Raw genomic sequence first — 14,120 nt, 5'->3', positions numbered from 1 at the left:
ATCTCACTTGGCTACATTCTCTTGACCAGAGCACAAATGAACACTTGTGTTTGTCCCTCTCATCCATTGCTCATCTGTTGTTTGTCCTTTTTGTGGAAATAGATCAGCCTGGTGATTTCAGGACTAGCCTGTGCTGATAACAGCAGTAGTTGTTGTTGTTAATGTAGTCTGTAGTTTTTTTAATTCTCTAGAAGCCTCTTATGCAAGTGTGATTATTATGTCTAAAATACTTAAACTTATGGAAGTCTCTCTAGCACAGACAAGGAGGACCAGCCGTAGCACTTTCATTGTGCATCATTAGGAAATTTATTGGGATTTCCACATTCTAAAGCTTCTCAACATCCATCAGGTGGTTTTAAAACTTTTCTATTCACCTGAGATGAATTTCATGCTGTGACCACAAGGTGAAAGTTTTTGAACAGCTGTGTTAATTTTGGCCCCATGTGAAACAAAGCCAACTTTTCCGTGCTACAGGAAATTGCCAAATAAAATAATGGAGAGGAAATGAACTACTCTTTGAGTTTCTAGGACAATATTCTGAAAAAACATAGTAATTCCAAACAAAAAGTATTTTTTAAAAAATATCCTTCTAGATGTAAGTTGATATTCTTTGTTTATATCCCATAGGGTAATCTTAGTAGCAAGCTGACTCCTCACTTGAAGAAAATACATAAAAAATTGCAATAAAATCTCTTCCAGCTAGAGGTCAGAGAAAGAGCAAGAGCAATCAGATGGTTTTAAGAGATTTGGATACCACTGCGATCAAAAACATAAAACTTCTCTAATTTCTTTGTGAGGGAAGTATTTAGTTGTGGGGGTATTCTTTTGCCTTCTGTTTTGTTTTGCTTCAAGATTGTTAAGGTTTTAGTACTTAGAATAGTGTAATATAGTAAAATTTCAGCAACCTTTAATATATCTATATTCATATGTTCTGTAATTTAGAAATACAGACTTTTCACTGCATTTTGACAGTTCTGCATGTTTCTTGTAGCAAAATAAATGTGAATTGTTCACTTGTTGCTATTACATTTATTCTGTTGAGCAATGTACATTTCTAAATGTGGGCATGTACCAGTTTATGGGTGTTAAATGTTAACTTGTACTTACCATCTTTCAACAACACAGAATGGTTTTTGAAAGTTTGTCAGTGTTCAGCTGCTATCAGTGAAAAGTCCTCAGTTCTTGCACTTTCGATGAATGCAGTTAGAAGAACTTGCAATACCATGAGATCTAATCTATCTAAATAAAATTCTGATTCCTTTTCCATCCTCTTTGGTCATCTCACTTTGACTTTAATCGCGCTTATGTAACGTTATGGGCTCAGAGGACTAGAAGAGACCCTGTTTGGGGTGCTCTGGTGTTTCACATGGCCCAAAATAAAGTGCCCTTACATCTTTATCAACATATGACCTTTTCCCTTTTTTTCTATTTTTTTTTAATAAAAAACCTCTCTAAGCACTTTTCTGAAATGCTTTCTTTTCTTACTCTAGGAAACTTTTCTTTACATCTGGTCTGAATCTTTCTTACTTCATCTTAAGCTCATTGTTTAACACCTTTTACTTTCATAGTCTTCCTTCCACTGGACTAAAAACACTTTGGACTTTCCTCTGTAGTCTTTTTTATTCAGGTCATTAATTGGACTTGGTTAAACTTCTATGGCCTCTTCCTAACCATTCTTTTGAAATGCTGGACCTAAAAGTATTCAAGTTCTGCAGCTTGAGGTCATCCTCATCCTGAGTAAAATAAGCAAATTGTTTCTGTCTCCTAGGTTTTCATCCTATTTATATATTCTTGTGCAATTTTGGGTGTAGTTTATAAATGTGGTGGTTTTGCAGCTCCATGATAATGATTCATGCTCACCTTTTAAACTATTACAAACCCCAGACCCTGTTCTTTAGTTGTTTGCCTGTGTTGCCTGTGCCTCCTTCCTGTGTTTGTGTGATTGAGTAGACTTTTCTGTACAAATCTGTGTACTTTTGCCTGGTAAATAGCATTCTGTTTTTTCAGACCATTTCTTTGCTTTCTCAAGATTATTTTGAGCCCTTATCACTCTTCTAACTTGTCTGCAGATGTAATGAATACTCCATTTTATCATCTATAATTTGTTATTTTGAGATATGAAAATATCAAATAATACTGGACCCAGCACAAAACCCTTAAAAACTGTATTTGATATATCCTTCCCCAACCACTGTAAGTCATCAATAAGTGCTGTTTTCAGATTTTATTTTTTTTTTCTTTCCAGTTTCACCCCCGGCATATAATATTGTATTTGAGGTGCTATTTCTCTAGCTTGTTGGAAGCTGAGATGGTATTGGAAGTTAATGAAAAGTAGAATATAACCTTTAGTATTTAATTTCCATTCTAGCATCTCTTGTGCTATGGAAGGCTATCAATGTTTTTGAGAGGCACTAGTTCTTGAGAAATACTGCTGTCTTCTGTTATTTTTGTAATTTCTTCAAAGTTCATTATTTGTTCCTGTATCTTTCCAGGAACTGAAGTTGAGCTGACTGATACAGAATAACTCCATGAGGTCGCAGAATAGAACACAAGGTCCTCTGTGAGTTCCATGGCCTGGTGCTTCCATGCTTTGTGGGGCTGCATATGGATCAGAAGCAAGCCAGACCTGATGGGTGCTATGGGGAACTTCTTCCAGGAAGCACCTGTGCCTGAAAACTTTAGTTGTTGCTGGTTCAACCGCATTGTTCAGTGAATAGTAAACTACTTTTTATATGGATTTATATCTTAATGGTGTTCTTCACAGAGTAGCAAAGGTTCTCCCTCTCCTTTTCCCTGGTGCCACCTCTTCCAAGCAATGCCTGCAGTACTGGAACTTTCAAATTCTCAGCTTTTGAGCATTGAGTGCATTATCTGATGGTTTGGAAGCAGCATGTGCCAATCTGACCTTACCTTCCTGCCCTGCCTGCCTGGCCAAAATGTTCCTGCTGATAGTTCAGGCTTAGCTCCTGCTGCAGTTTCCTGTCACTGAGGCACTAATTACCTTCCTTATGTGGTAATTGTCCAAAAATATTGTTATAAATTCCTTTAGCCTTTCACCTACCCTGGGTGAAATGGACTGATAAGACCTGTAGTTAATGATTATGGTTAGATAGTTTGACTGGAGAAACTTCGTTGCCCGAGCTTTAAAAAGGTAAGTAAATGGTTTGAGACTCATGAATCAGGGTTAAGGTTGCATAAGGCAGCATCTGAGGCCATTAATTGTAGTTCTGTGCACACGGTTGAAACCTAGGAGGTGCAGCAGTAGTGCATGTTTCAGTGTGCATTGGACCTGTTCTGTAGCTGGGTTATGGCTCAGCTTTGAAGAGGAGCTCTAATATGCTGTCCTTCAAGTTGATGTGGAGAACTGTAAGGAGCACAGCACGAAAAATAAAAACCACCAGGCTGTGTCCTTGCTAAGGAAGGGATTGTGGTTTAGGGTAAGATTGGTGACCACCGTTGGCTGCATGCAGACCCAGTGCTTGGTTCCTTCACCAGCTCTGCACAAATGTTAGCACAGGTTCTTGTCCCAAGCCTCTGCAGAGAACTGGGGCCAGCTCTTGTGAGCCAGGAGGCTGCTGGCTGCCTCCAGGTGCCTAACCAGAGGTTGTATCCCCTGTTCCACTCCACACGGGAGAGGCGGGTCCGTGGCTGCCTGAGGTCCAGAGGAACCTTGTGGTGTGTGGCGGCAGAGCTGCGGCAGCCTGCTGGAGATAGCGCTGGGCTCTGGCAGTGCAGCTGTCATTAGCACCCCGCGTGGCACGTGGGGCTCATAAAGCAAATGAGAGAATCCACTTGTGGGATGCAGGCAGCCACATGAAAGGAGCCATGTGCTGAGTCATCTGTACCAAGGCAGCGTGAGAGGGCAGCCTAACCCAGCCACAGCTGCATTGAGTTCTTGTGCTAGCCCTAGAGGGCAGAGTTAAATTTATTGGGTGGAGTTAGTGTGTGCTGTTAATATTCCCCCTTCAAATGTGTTTTTCATTTGAAATATAAATATTAAAGTCCTACTGAAGTTTGAGTGCATTTGACATTCAAGAAAGGGATACTAAGCAGTTCTGTTTAAATCTTAATTTAGTTCTGTTTCTGGGCAATGGGTTAATCTTTACTCAGAAGCTATTTATCTGAAAACTTGCTCTGGTATAAATATGTTTATTTCTAATTTAATGTTAGATCTTTAGTCTCTCATTTTAAGAATTAAGCATGTTGAAATAGCATTTGTACCAGATGAATTTGACGTACATTGAATTATCAGATCAAAATAAACATGTTTAAAGCTTTCTACAGCAAGTTTGCAGAGAAGTAATTGCATTAAAAACAATAAAGGAAACAAAGTATGTAATACATACACTGCTCCTAAGTTTCCCTTTTCCTTCATTTTTTTTTCTTTCTGTAACAACATTAATACCTAAATTGTCCCAATTAGGCTTTAAAATTTATGGTTTAGCTACTAAAATCTGACTTGTCTGGCTTCCCTTCATTTTGCTGCTTAATAACTGTCTCAAGACAGGTTTTGCTAAGCCAGTGTTAGCAGATGAGCGTATTCTTTTAGCAACCAGAGCTTTGAAGTTACAAAGTATTAATAAGGGAAATAAATAAATTGTAGACAGATGCAAAAGATGCAGTAGTTGGTAACTTTTTTCAGCCAAAGAATTTCTTTTGTCTCTGAGGCTGGAGCAAGGTTTTGCTTGTGTTGTTTTGGTTTTATTTTTCTTTCCTTTTTGATCCCTGTTGAGAGGCTCTTCTTGTTAGAAATTTCAAGTTTTCCAGTTTCTGTGTTGTATGCATGTCTGTGTTTGCTTATGCTGCTCTTTCTTCCCTTTGACTTCCACATTTTCTTTTCGTCTGGCAAATTTGAACTCGCTTCAGCTTGGGACAGCTGGGGCAAAATGAATCCCCATGAATAAAATTATAACAAGAAGAGCAAAGTCTGTGAATGATCCTTTGCTGTTTCCTGAGTCGTTCCAGTGTCATTAATCAGCGCTGGTGCTGTGGAGCCTTGTGGTGTGTTATGTCGCCAGCACAGCAGCTTCTCCATCCCTTTCCCCCACCCCCTGCATGCCTACACAGTGGGGAAAACTAGAGAGGGAAGCCATCAATCTTCCCTGTCCTACATGTCAGCAGCGATTCTCCTGTCGACTTCCTGCTCTCTCTGTCGTGCCCACCACCTGTGTTTAGAATTAGCTCTGATGCTGTGGATCTCACTTGGCTCTTCACCTGTTCTGCCCCAAGTAAATGGCTGTTCAAATAAAGCAGAGCAGCTAAATGCTATAGCATGTGAATGGTAACCATCGCTGTGGCTTGGGGGGTGATTTCTGTTGCAGCTGCTTTTGTAATACTTTCATAATTTTCTGTAACATTATGGGGTTTGGGTCTAAAATCTCTTGCTTTTGTTTCAGCCCAGTGTGAGTTTGTGAGTCAGCCTTTTTATTATTTAGAAATTAAAATATTTAGAAGATATATTATAGATGGAGGCATAAGCCTATCTCTCATCTGTTAGGCTGCTGGGATAAAGTCATTAACAAAGTCCAAAGAAACTAGTTAGTCCAAAGCTTTGTCCTTACCTTCAGTCACTCCAAGGATATAATTAGCAAAGCCTCCTTTGAATTTGATTTTGAAGATGTGTCTGTCTCCCCCATGACTGAGTAGATTGAGAAGCTGACAGGCACCGCCTCTGTACTTTCAGGGCAGGATTAATGTGATCATTTAATGGTTTGTTGTGTTAAACAATAGATCTTAACTGGACTCCAACCAGCCACATTTTTATTATGCTTTTATGTAATTTTATAACATGCCTATGCCAAAATAAAAGGAGAAAACAATCCTGAGAATTGTTTGTTTACTGGCAGCTTTCTCCTACATCCTTGAATGGGTGCTACGTTTTTCTGTTTTTAAAATCCAAAAGAGACCAAAGCATAGGCATAAGGTTACCCTATAATAGTAGCTTGTCTGCTGTCATTTCAAGCATGTGATGGCAATATTTATGTGGAGTTGTACAGAAGAGAGATTCTGAAAACCTAAATTTTGTGAATGCTTTCACTTGATTTTATTTCTGTAACTCTTTGTGAAGGGGGGAACTGTTTTACGACTGATTTTACTACATATTTGAGATGCAGTTTTTCCTTGACTGTACCAGGCAAATATGTGTATCCAACAGGTAAATAAATTCTTGTGTTCAGCAGTGACAGAATTCGTAAAGCTAAACATGAAATGTATAGCTAGGACACCAAGAATTTAATGTAACATGGGATGCTTGGATCTGCATGGACTTTTCCTTTAATCAGCTTTGGTGTGTCTTCCAGTTCTGGCGCATCTGTCTCATGATAGGGAATGATTGTAGTTTTGACTGCTGAATTGAGTCCTTGACAGTTGTAGCTCACCTTGCGTACTCAGAAAAGCTCTGCTTTGGTCTCAGAGAGTAGAATTGGATTTTTGGAAGCTGACATCTTTCCTGTTTTGCATTGAAAATGGATATGGCCATGCTACGGGATGGCAGGACCAGATTTTAACCATCCTACTCTGGGATAAGGATGTAATGCTTATTCCTGATTATTTGAGAGCACTTGGATGTTGATATTTTTTCATTATAAGGAGTAGCAGTTAATCTCATGACAAAAGGGAGGTTAGGTGAGAGAACACCTGAATCTTAATGGGTTTGGGGCCAAGCTTCATTCCGTGATGCAGCTGAGAAATACACTGTGGTGTTTAGAATTGGCCTGCAGAGGTCTTTTAGAGAGAAAACAAATAGTAGGTGCTAAGTCATCTGTCAGATGCAGCACTCCTAGCAGGCATGAGGACTAACATGCAGCACTACTGGCATAGGTGCACACACCACACAGAGTTAAACATATGAACAGCAGGCTCACACTGTGCTTACTACAGATGTCTGAATGAGTGAGTGCCTGTGGGCTGGAGCTGCATGTCTTGTGGCTTTCACTCTGCTCCATTGGGAAGTCTTCACTCCTTTTGTTTTTATCCTTTTCCAGCTCCAGTACTTTGGAGCACACAGCTCCCATCCCCTGACCTAATTCTCCATTGAAGTGCATTCCAGCCCCATGATTTCATGGTACCAGGCAGAAGTCCCCTGCCATGCTGCTATGCTGCCCGCTGCTTCTCACAGAGTGAACAAACAGGGAACATAAACTCTCTCCAAAGGAGCAATGTTCTTTGTATATTTTTAGTGCAAGAAATCCAAGATTCATTTGAGGGTGTTTTGTGTGGGCTTTTTTTAATATAGACTTCTGCTAACACAATGGAATATTTCATGCCACCCTGTTTGCTGTAACTTCTCGTGCTTTATGTTGTTAAATGGAATCAAAGGAGTTAAAGATGAAAGACTTCAAGTCAACTGGTCCCTCAGCTGGGAGCCAGTATGGGTTTGTTCTTTGTAATGGATTTGCTAATGCTTTACTCAGGTTCAGCCTAGCTCAGTTTTCATTATTGGATTTACTTATTTCTGTGAATTCTCTACTTCAGGTTAAGTAATTGCTGAGCTTAGGCTGAATATAATAGCGCTACTGTTTGTTTCTAATGTTTCACTTGCTATTTATTGCCCTTATACTGAACAAACCTTTTGTAAGTATTTGTTTACCATTTGAACATACAAAGCACCATTAAAGATGCCATGCTTGCCTTCACATGTATTCTCTTTAATGTATAGAGAACTTCATTCTTTCTTTATATGAAACTGTGTCCATTTAACATTGTACATTGTGTGTTTTCTTTTCAACATGTAGTGTGTTACCAGATGCTAACTTACATACTATTGCAACAAACCTACCTTTCATTAGCTTATTGTTAGCCTTTGAATATTTGGAGTTAGTACAGAATTTGAACACACAGTTTATGCTGAGACACTGATGTCTTGTATTTTCTTGGTGAAAAACATTCTCAGACTGAGTGTTTAAATATCACTATTGCATTTTTATGTATTGAGTGTATTATACTTACATTAAGGGACACAATTTTGCCAATATATCCAATATGTTCATAATAACATTATCTACAGACTGGACAGTGATCCGAGAAGTTGAAAAGGCAGATAATGAACATGTTAGGGGAAATATTCGAAGCAAGGACTGCAGCTGCAAAGGAACTGAGTCTGCCTGACTTGGAGACCAACCAAGTTTCTAGGCAAAGCTGTTCTCCACAGGCTCGGGGTGTCAGCACCTTTTGGGTCAAGGGGTTGGCACATGAGCTGATCTGTGCTGACTGCACAGAAATTCCTGTGCCTGGTATAACACACAGTTACCCCAGTGCAGAGCTGCTCCTGCACTGAAGTAGCACCAGCTTCAAGTCCCAGGGAAAAGAAGCAGTAACATGGAGACATGTCAGGTGATGCTGTCTTTTACTAGACTGAAGTTGGAAGATGTGCAAGTTTCTGCACTATGCTTTAATTTGGTCAACCTAAGATACTTTAATTGATGTGGGTCCATAGTGGATTTCTGGTGCTCGATAACATTTCTTAACTTTTATAACCATGCAGGTAAAAAACATATTTTTTATGAAGTGACTGGAGTCAAGACAGTAATAACTTAATTAGTAATAATAGTAATAATGTTAACATTCTCTGTGCCTTCTTACAGTAAGAGCTGTATATAAAGAGCTGTATGTAAGAGCTCTCTGGGGAAGCAAGGGGTGTAAAGTACAAGTGGAGGAAGAAAAGAATACTGGAGGGATGAAATTTCTGATAAGAAAATGGAGAGTAGGGCTGTAAGAATTATGGTCTGTGGAGAAGAGTTATTGTTAAACAGGCATATAAATGGACAACAGTAAGCAACCAGTACTGTGGGGAGAAGTAATTGTGGGAAGGAGCACCAGGATTTGAACTTAGTGAGCAGAGATACGGGCATGAAAAAAGGTTATGTGCTCTGACAAACAACCAGCTGTTCTGGGATCCCAGTAGGTCAACTATTTCCTCCCTGACTTCTTATTGAGTTGGTTAAGAAACATAGGAAGCAAAAAACAAATGTTATGCTTGTGAAGTAGTTGTTGCATTGCCTACCAGCTGCTCTAGACCTGTAGTAATACAAGTACAGCTCTGAAGTCTAGTGAATCCCAAGTTTCGATAAGACTTCATCTCATTTATACACATTGGAATGTTGAATGCCTCCTGCAAGAGAGCACCTGGCCCTTCTCAATGTTAACAGGAGGCTGGCTGCAGTCCTGGGCCAGGCAGTAGCTTAGTGGGAGGCGAGTGGATTCTGTGAGGGGTGAGAAATGCTCTGATGTAAGTTCCTAGGAAGACAAGGGATCAAATGCCAAGTGAGAGATTGAGTATCATAACTCCATTTTTGTGTAATGAAGAAAAGAGGCACATGGGTGGTCGAGGACTGGAACACAAGGACTGGAAGCTGGAATTGCTGTTGGAAGAAGTGGTGTGCTTTTCATTGCTTCAAGTGACTACCTTGAAGCTCCTGTGCTGGAGGTTCTCCAAGAGCACTTAGAAACTGACTCAAGAATGTACTAGAAGTCTAGAAGACATTTGGGATGGGGTGAAGGGGTTGCCATCAAGACTTAAATGTGTAGACATTTATATGAGCAGGAGAAATTAGCATGGCAGCTAACCCAAAGCTGCTCTTGTCTGTCAGCACAAACGCTTAATATTGGGTAAGAAAATTGTCTTGATCTGAAAAACAAGCTTACTTTAGAAGAAAAGAGAATTTTTCAGCAAATTTACAAATAAATAGTCTAGGCTTTTCTGAGTTATAGATCATGCTTAAAAGTGATGAAGTCCTATTCCACTTGGAAACGCTTTCTCATTAATTTTTCTGAAGTCTGAGTCAAAATTAATTAAGTCAATTCGAAGTCCTTTTTTTAATAGTTAAAAGTAATGGTACTTGGCCTTGACTTTTACTGCCATTTTGTGTGGTTTAATAGTTGTATAACTTTTTTTTTCTCCCACACACATTTGTAAGAGATTCACAGAAAAGAAAACAGACTACATCAGTAAATAAATTCTTCCTGCTAAGTTATAGATGTTGCTCATAAAATTTAGCAGGGAAAAAAATCATGCAGCCACAGACATAATGAAGTTGATTATCCTGCCACAGGACAGAATCTGAGGATTTGTATTGTATTTGGTGTGGTGGGGGGGAACCCTCATTTATAAGTTGAGCGGTCTTGCATGCTCTTGCAACTTGGCATGTAGCAAGCATTTTCACATAAAACATTGCTGATCTACTTCTGAATATGGTGGAATTCTTTGGGAAGGTCAGGGAGGTAATTGATCATATGCTGACAGCTCCGGGCTCTGAGAAAATGGTCAGATGGAGGGCTGGGATGCAGGAAAACAAACTTTCAGAGATGGTAACTGTCACTTAGCCAAGCTATACATGTTTCAAGCTTTTTAATCTTTGCTCATAACCTCAACTTCTTAGTCTTTGTTTGTTTGTTTGTTTGTTTTTGTTTTTGTTTTTGCTGTTTCTCTGTGAACTCTTTTCTGATGTTGACATTTTACTGGTCCTGATGCATGGACAGTATTCCAGGTGTGATCTTGAGCTATAGCCATATTTCTTTGTAGAGCTCTTTTAGAAATTCTATTGCTTCCAAAATGGGGAGTTTCAGAACTTTGATGATCTCTTTAATTATTCTTTGACCTTTGAGTCAAGAAGTAGGTTTCTTTCAGGAACTGCTCAAAATGTTCTTTGCAGCTAGAAAAATAAGACTTCAATGTCCATGGGAGTTAAGATGACAATCTACTGGGACATTGCATGAGTTTACAACAAAAATGTTTGAATTTCTCTGCTCTGTGACCCTAAGTTTCTGTCTCAGAGTGGATATCGATACTGAAGTGTGGATATAGAAACTAAAGAGAAACATAGAGCTTTGGTGCAAAGGAAGTGAAAGAATCTACCACTTGGTTTCTGAGACCAACTTTTCGCCAGTCTTGTTTACAGCTGTATTTTTTTTTTTTTTTTTGCATATGCAGTCTAACAGCTTAAAATTATGGTAGTTGTTGGTCTCTCTGCTGTAAGATAGAGTATTTTAACTAACTTACTGCAATTATCAGTTCTGTGGTCATTTATACATTACTACACTGACAGGAGGGGAGAAGAGACAGGCATAAATGAGGCTTTTTTAATTACTTTAAAATATAAAAGAATATGGGGGCGGAAAAAGTATGTTTATTTTGCCAATGCTTTGTCACAGAACATGGTTGTGGATCGGATTTTTTCTGGTATCCAGCCAACTGGGACCCCTCATCTGGGTAACTACCTTGGAGCCATTCAGAACTGGGTGAATCTGCAGGAAAAGTGCAGCTCAGTGCTCTATAGCATTATGGACATGCACTCTCTCACCATGCCCAAGGAGCCAGCTGTCCTGCGCCAGAACATCCTGGACACCACTGCTGCCATCCTTGCCTGTGGGATTGACCCCAAGAAGTGTTTCCTGTTCCGCCAGTCACTGGTGAGTGCTCCTGTTGTGTTGGATTTGTTTCTGATTAAGTGTCTTTCCACACATCTTAATGAATGAGTGTAGCATTGCTGAACTCCTTTATCTTGTTTGTGTTGGTGGTCCTAGAAAATGTTAGTAGTGTTGGATTTCAAATTTATCCCTTGCTGCAGTTTTGAAATTTTGAATGCTGCAACCATGACTGAGAAGCCCATTTAGGGATAAGTACACTGTAAATTTCTGAAACAGGGCAAGGAGTTTGTACAGGTTATAAGTAAAATACTTCTAAGACTTCTTAGAAGACCAGTAATTTGTCTCTGTGTTACTTTAGTCACAAAAGGTTAACACATCAATGCATAAACACAGCCTGTGGAACCATAAAGGTAAGGAAAACACATTTCTATGCTTTTATATCAGCTCTTGCCACTTATTCTGCCAGCTGCACAGTAGTCACAAAGTAAGAGGTGACTAACATGGTAAGTTTTGTATCAGTTCCACCATAATCATCAGGAGGTTACATCTTCTCTGGGACTTACTTTCCCTTGTTTGCTATAACCTCCTTTTTATGCAGAGGGTTTTCCGTCTGATCTGCTAATTCCTATGTAAACTATGCACTCCTCTTGACTACCCCAAGGGGTACTGGGCTTACCTTCCCACATGGCATATAGCTATCACATGTTATATTTTCCTGGAACACAACTTAGTTTCTTGCTCAACAAATCTGTTAATGACTCTAAACTTGCAAAGTTCTATAATTTCCACAGACACAGATGTGTAATAGCTTCTGCTCTTGTGAAGACACCCGCAAGTGGGTGTCCACCTTGCAACAGAGCTGCAAAGGTGATCTGAATTTTATGGGTGCAAGCTGAAATGGTGTTGTATTCTCCCTTTCAACACAATTCTTTACAGGCAGAGTTTCCTGGGGTTGTTAAACTGCAAGTGGCAATCATAGCTCTATATCCCTGGTGAATAATGAATTGATGAAGACATATATACTTCCTGATTCACCTTTCCTCTGTATTAAAAAACCAGTCTAAATAGATGAGCTCAGAATTCTAGTGGAAATACTTTTAAATAAATTCACCCAAGATTTTTCAAATCTGTTTATAATTTTAAATATGTTAACAGCTTGGGTTTTAATTTTCCTCTACTCTGACTTGTCAGTCTCAAAATGATGAAGTCATTAGCTGGAATAATCGCAAGGTGAGTTACAAGCCAATGATGCAGTAAAAACCAGTCTAGAGGTGTTTTTTTATTGTTTTCAAGCAACTGAACAATTCAATTAGTTACGACACAGGATCAGTGACTAGATACACAGAGAGGACTCTTCGGCATGAAGGATAAGTGCTTTACAGGTTATGGTTAGAGAGGAATAAAGTGAAGGTTTACAAAATTGCAAGTGATATGGAGAAATTGTTTTAGCCACTGAAGAATGTAAACTGAAAAATATCAAAACAAGTTAACACCTGGTGGATTCAACACAAGCATAACAGTGCTGCATTTCACAAAATCCACAGTTGGGCTACAAAACCCCATGACACAGGATACAGTACATGCTGAAATTTTTATGAATTCAGAAAGGGACTCAACAAATTAATCTGAAAAATTGCTTTGGGACTGTTGCATATCTGAGCAGTCACCTCTGCAGGAAGTGGTGGGAAAGTATCCATGCTTTTCTGCACTTGCATTATTTTTTTTTCATTGGTTGCTGTCAGAGATGGATATTTGATCTGGTCCAGTGTTGCTTTTCTTATGTTCCTACTGGTCTAAAAGCTAAATTAGGGCTGTTCAAGGTCTTGCTAAAACCAACACTCAGGCTTCCCTTGAAGCTAGCAGATTATCAGTGAGGATCTTACAATTGCACTCAGCCACAGAAGGTGTGTTGTATCTTTCAAAATATAATAATGCAGAGATTGAATATTTGAACCCCCAAAGAGAAAGTGTCAGACTCATGAAATGATGGCTCTTTGTGCAGTGCTTCTACAGTACCAATGCAGTCAAAAACCAATGAAAACCTAAGCTAGCTAAACTAGAACATGTTCAGTTTTATCAAACAAAAGTTACCACCAAATACGATCCTGATTTTCCTTATGGTGGTTAGGCTAGCCTCAGTTAAATAGGCTTTAATTTGCCTTTTTACCTTAATTTTTCTGTGTCCTTATCTATCCAGATCTAATGGTCATTGTTCTTATTAAATCTAAACCATTAGACAATGTTTGAACTGTGTCTGATGTCTTGAATGTTATTCTTACCAATATTTACCACACAAGAATCTATATAACTTTCAGAAGTGGCTGATTCAAGCATATTTTTGAAAGCTCATTGTCACACTGCAATCAGAAGAACTATTACAGTTGTTTGTGAATATAGACTGGTTCAGGCTGAAGTGGTTTCCCCAAACTAAGGCTGTACAAGCTGTATGAAGTGGTCAGGTATACCCAGAGATGCACTGTGATCTGTTACATTTACATAGGCAGCACCAGATGTTTCTCTGGAAGCAATTAAAAGGAGTATCTGCATGTAGCTCTTGATGTGAGGAAAGGAGACAGGAACCTTGCTAATGTGATTATTGTTTTAGTATGATAATGAAATAGTACGTTATGGAATGTCATAATATCAAGATGATTGTTTCTAAAAATGAAGGTGTAAGATGGATTACAGCTATTGCTAATCAAGAAAGTTTATTGCTTGATTTTGATTGGAATTTTCTCAGATTAAAAAAAAAAAAA

At 39.0% G+C, this 14,120-nt stretch overlaps 1 protein-coding gene across 1 annotated transcript in view; it reads left to right on the top strand.

Annotated features, from left to right (window-relative positions):
- The window catches only part of WARS2 (tryptophanyl tRNA synthetase 2, mitochondrial), a 39,019-nt gene that overhangs the window by 9,013 nt on the left and 15,886 nt on the right, over nt 1–14,120 (top strand). Inside the window, 1 exon segment of the mRNA XM_030266713.4 lies at nt 11,149–11,406. Coding sequence (XP_030122573.4) covers nt 11,149–11,406 — 258 coding nt within the window.

The sequence above is a fragment of the Taeniopygia guttata genome, chromosome 1 (genome assembly GCF_048771995.1).
Source record: "Taeniopygia guttata chromosome 1, bTaeGut7.mat, whole genome shotgun sequence".
Taxonomy (NCBI): Eukaryota; Metazoa; Chordata; class Aves; order Passeriformes; family Estrildidae; genus Taeniopygia; species Taeniopygia guttata.
Note: the sequence above shows the minus strand (reverse complement) of the source record. Positions and strands in the feature narration are given on the sequence as shown.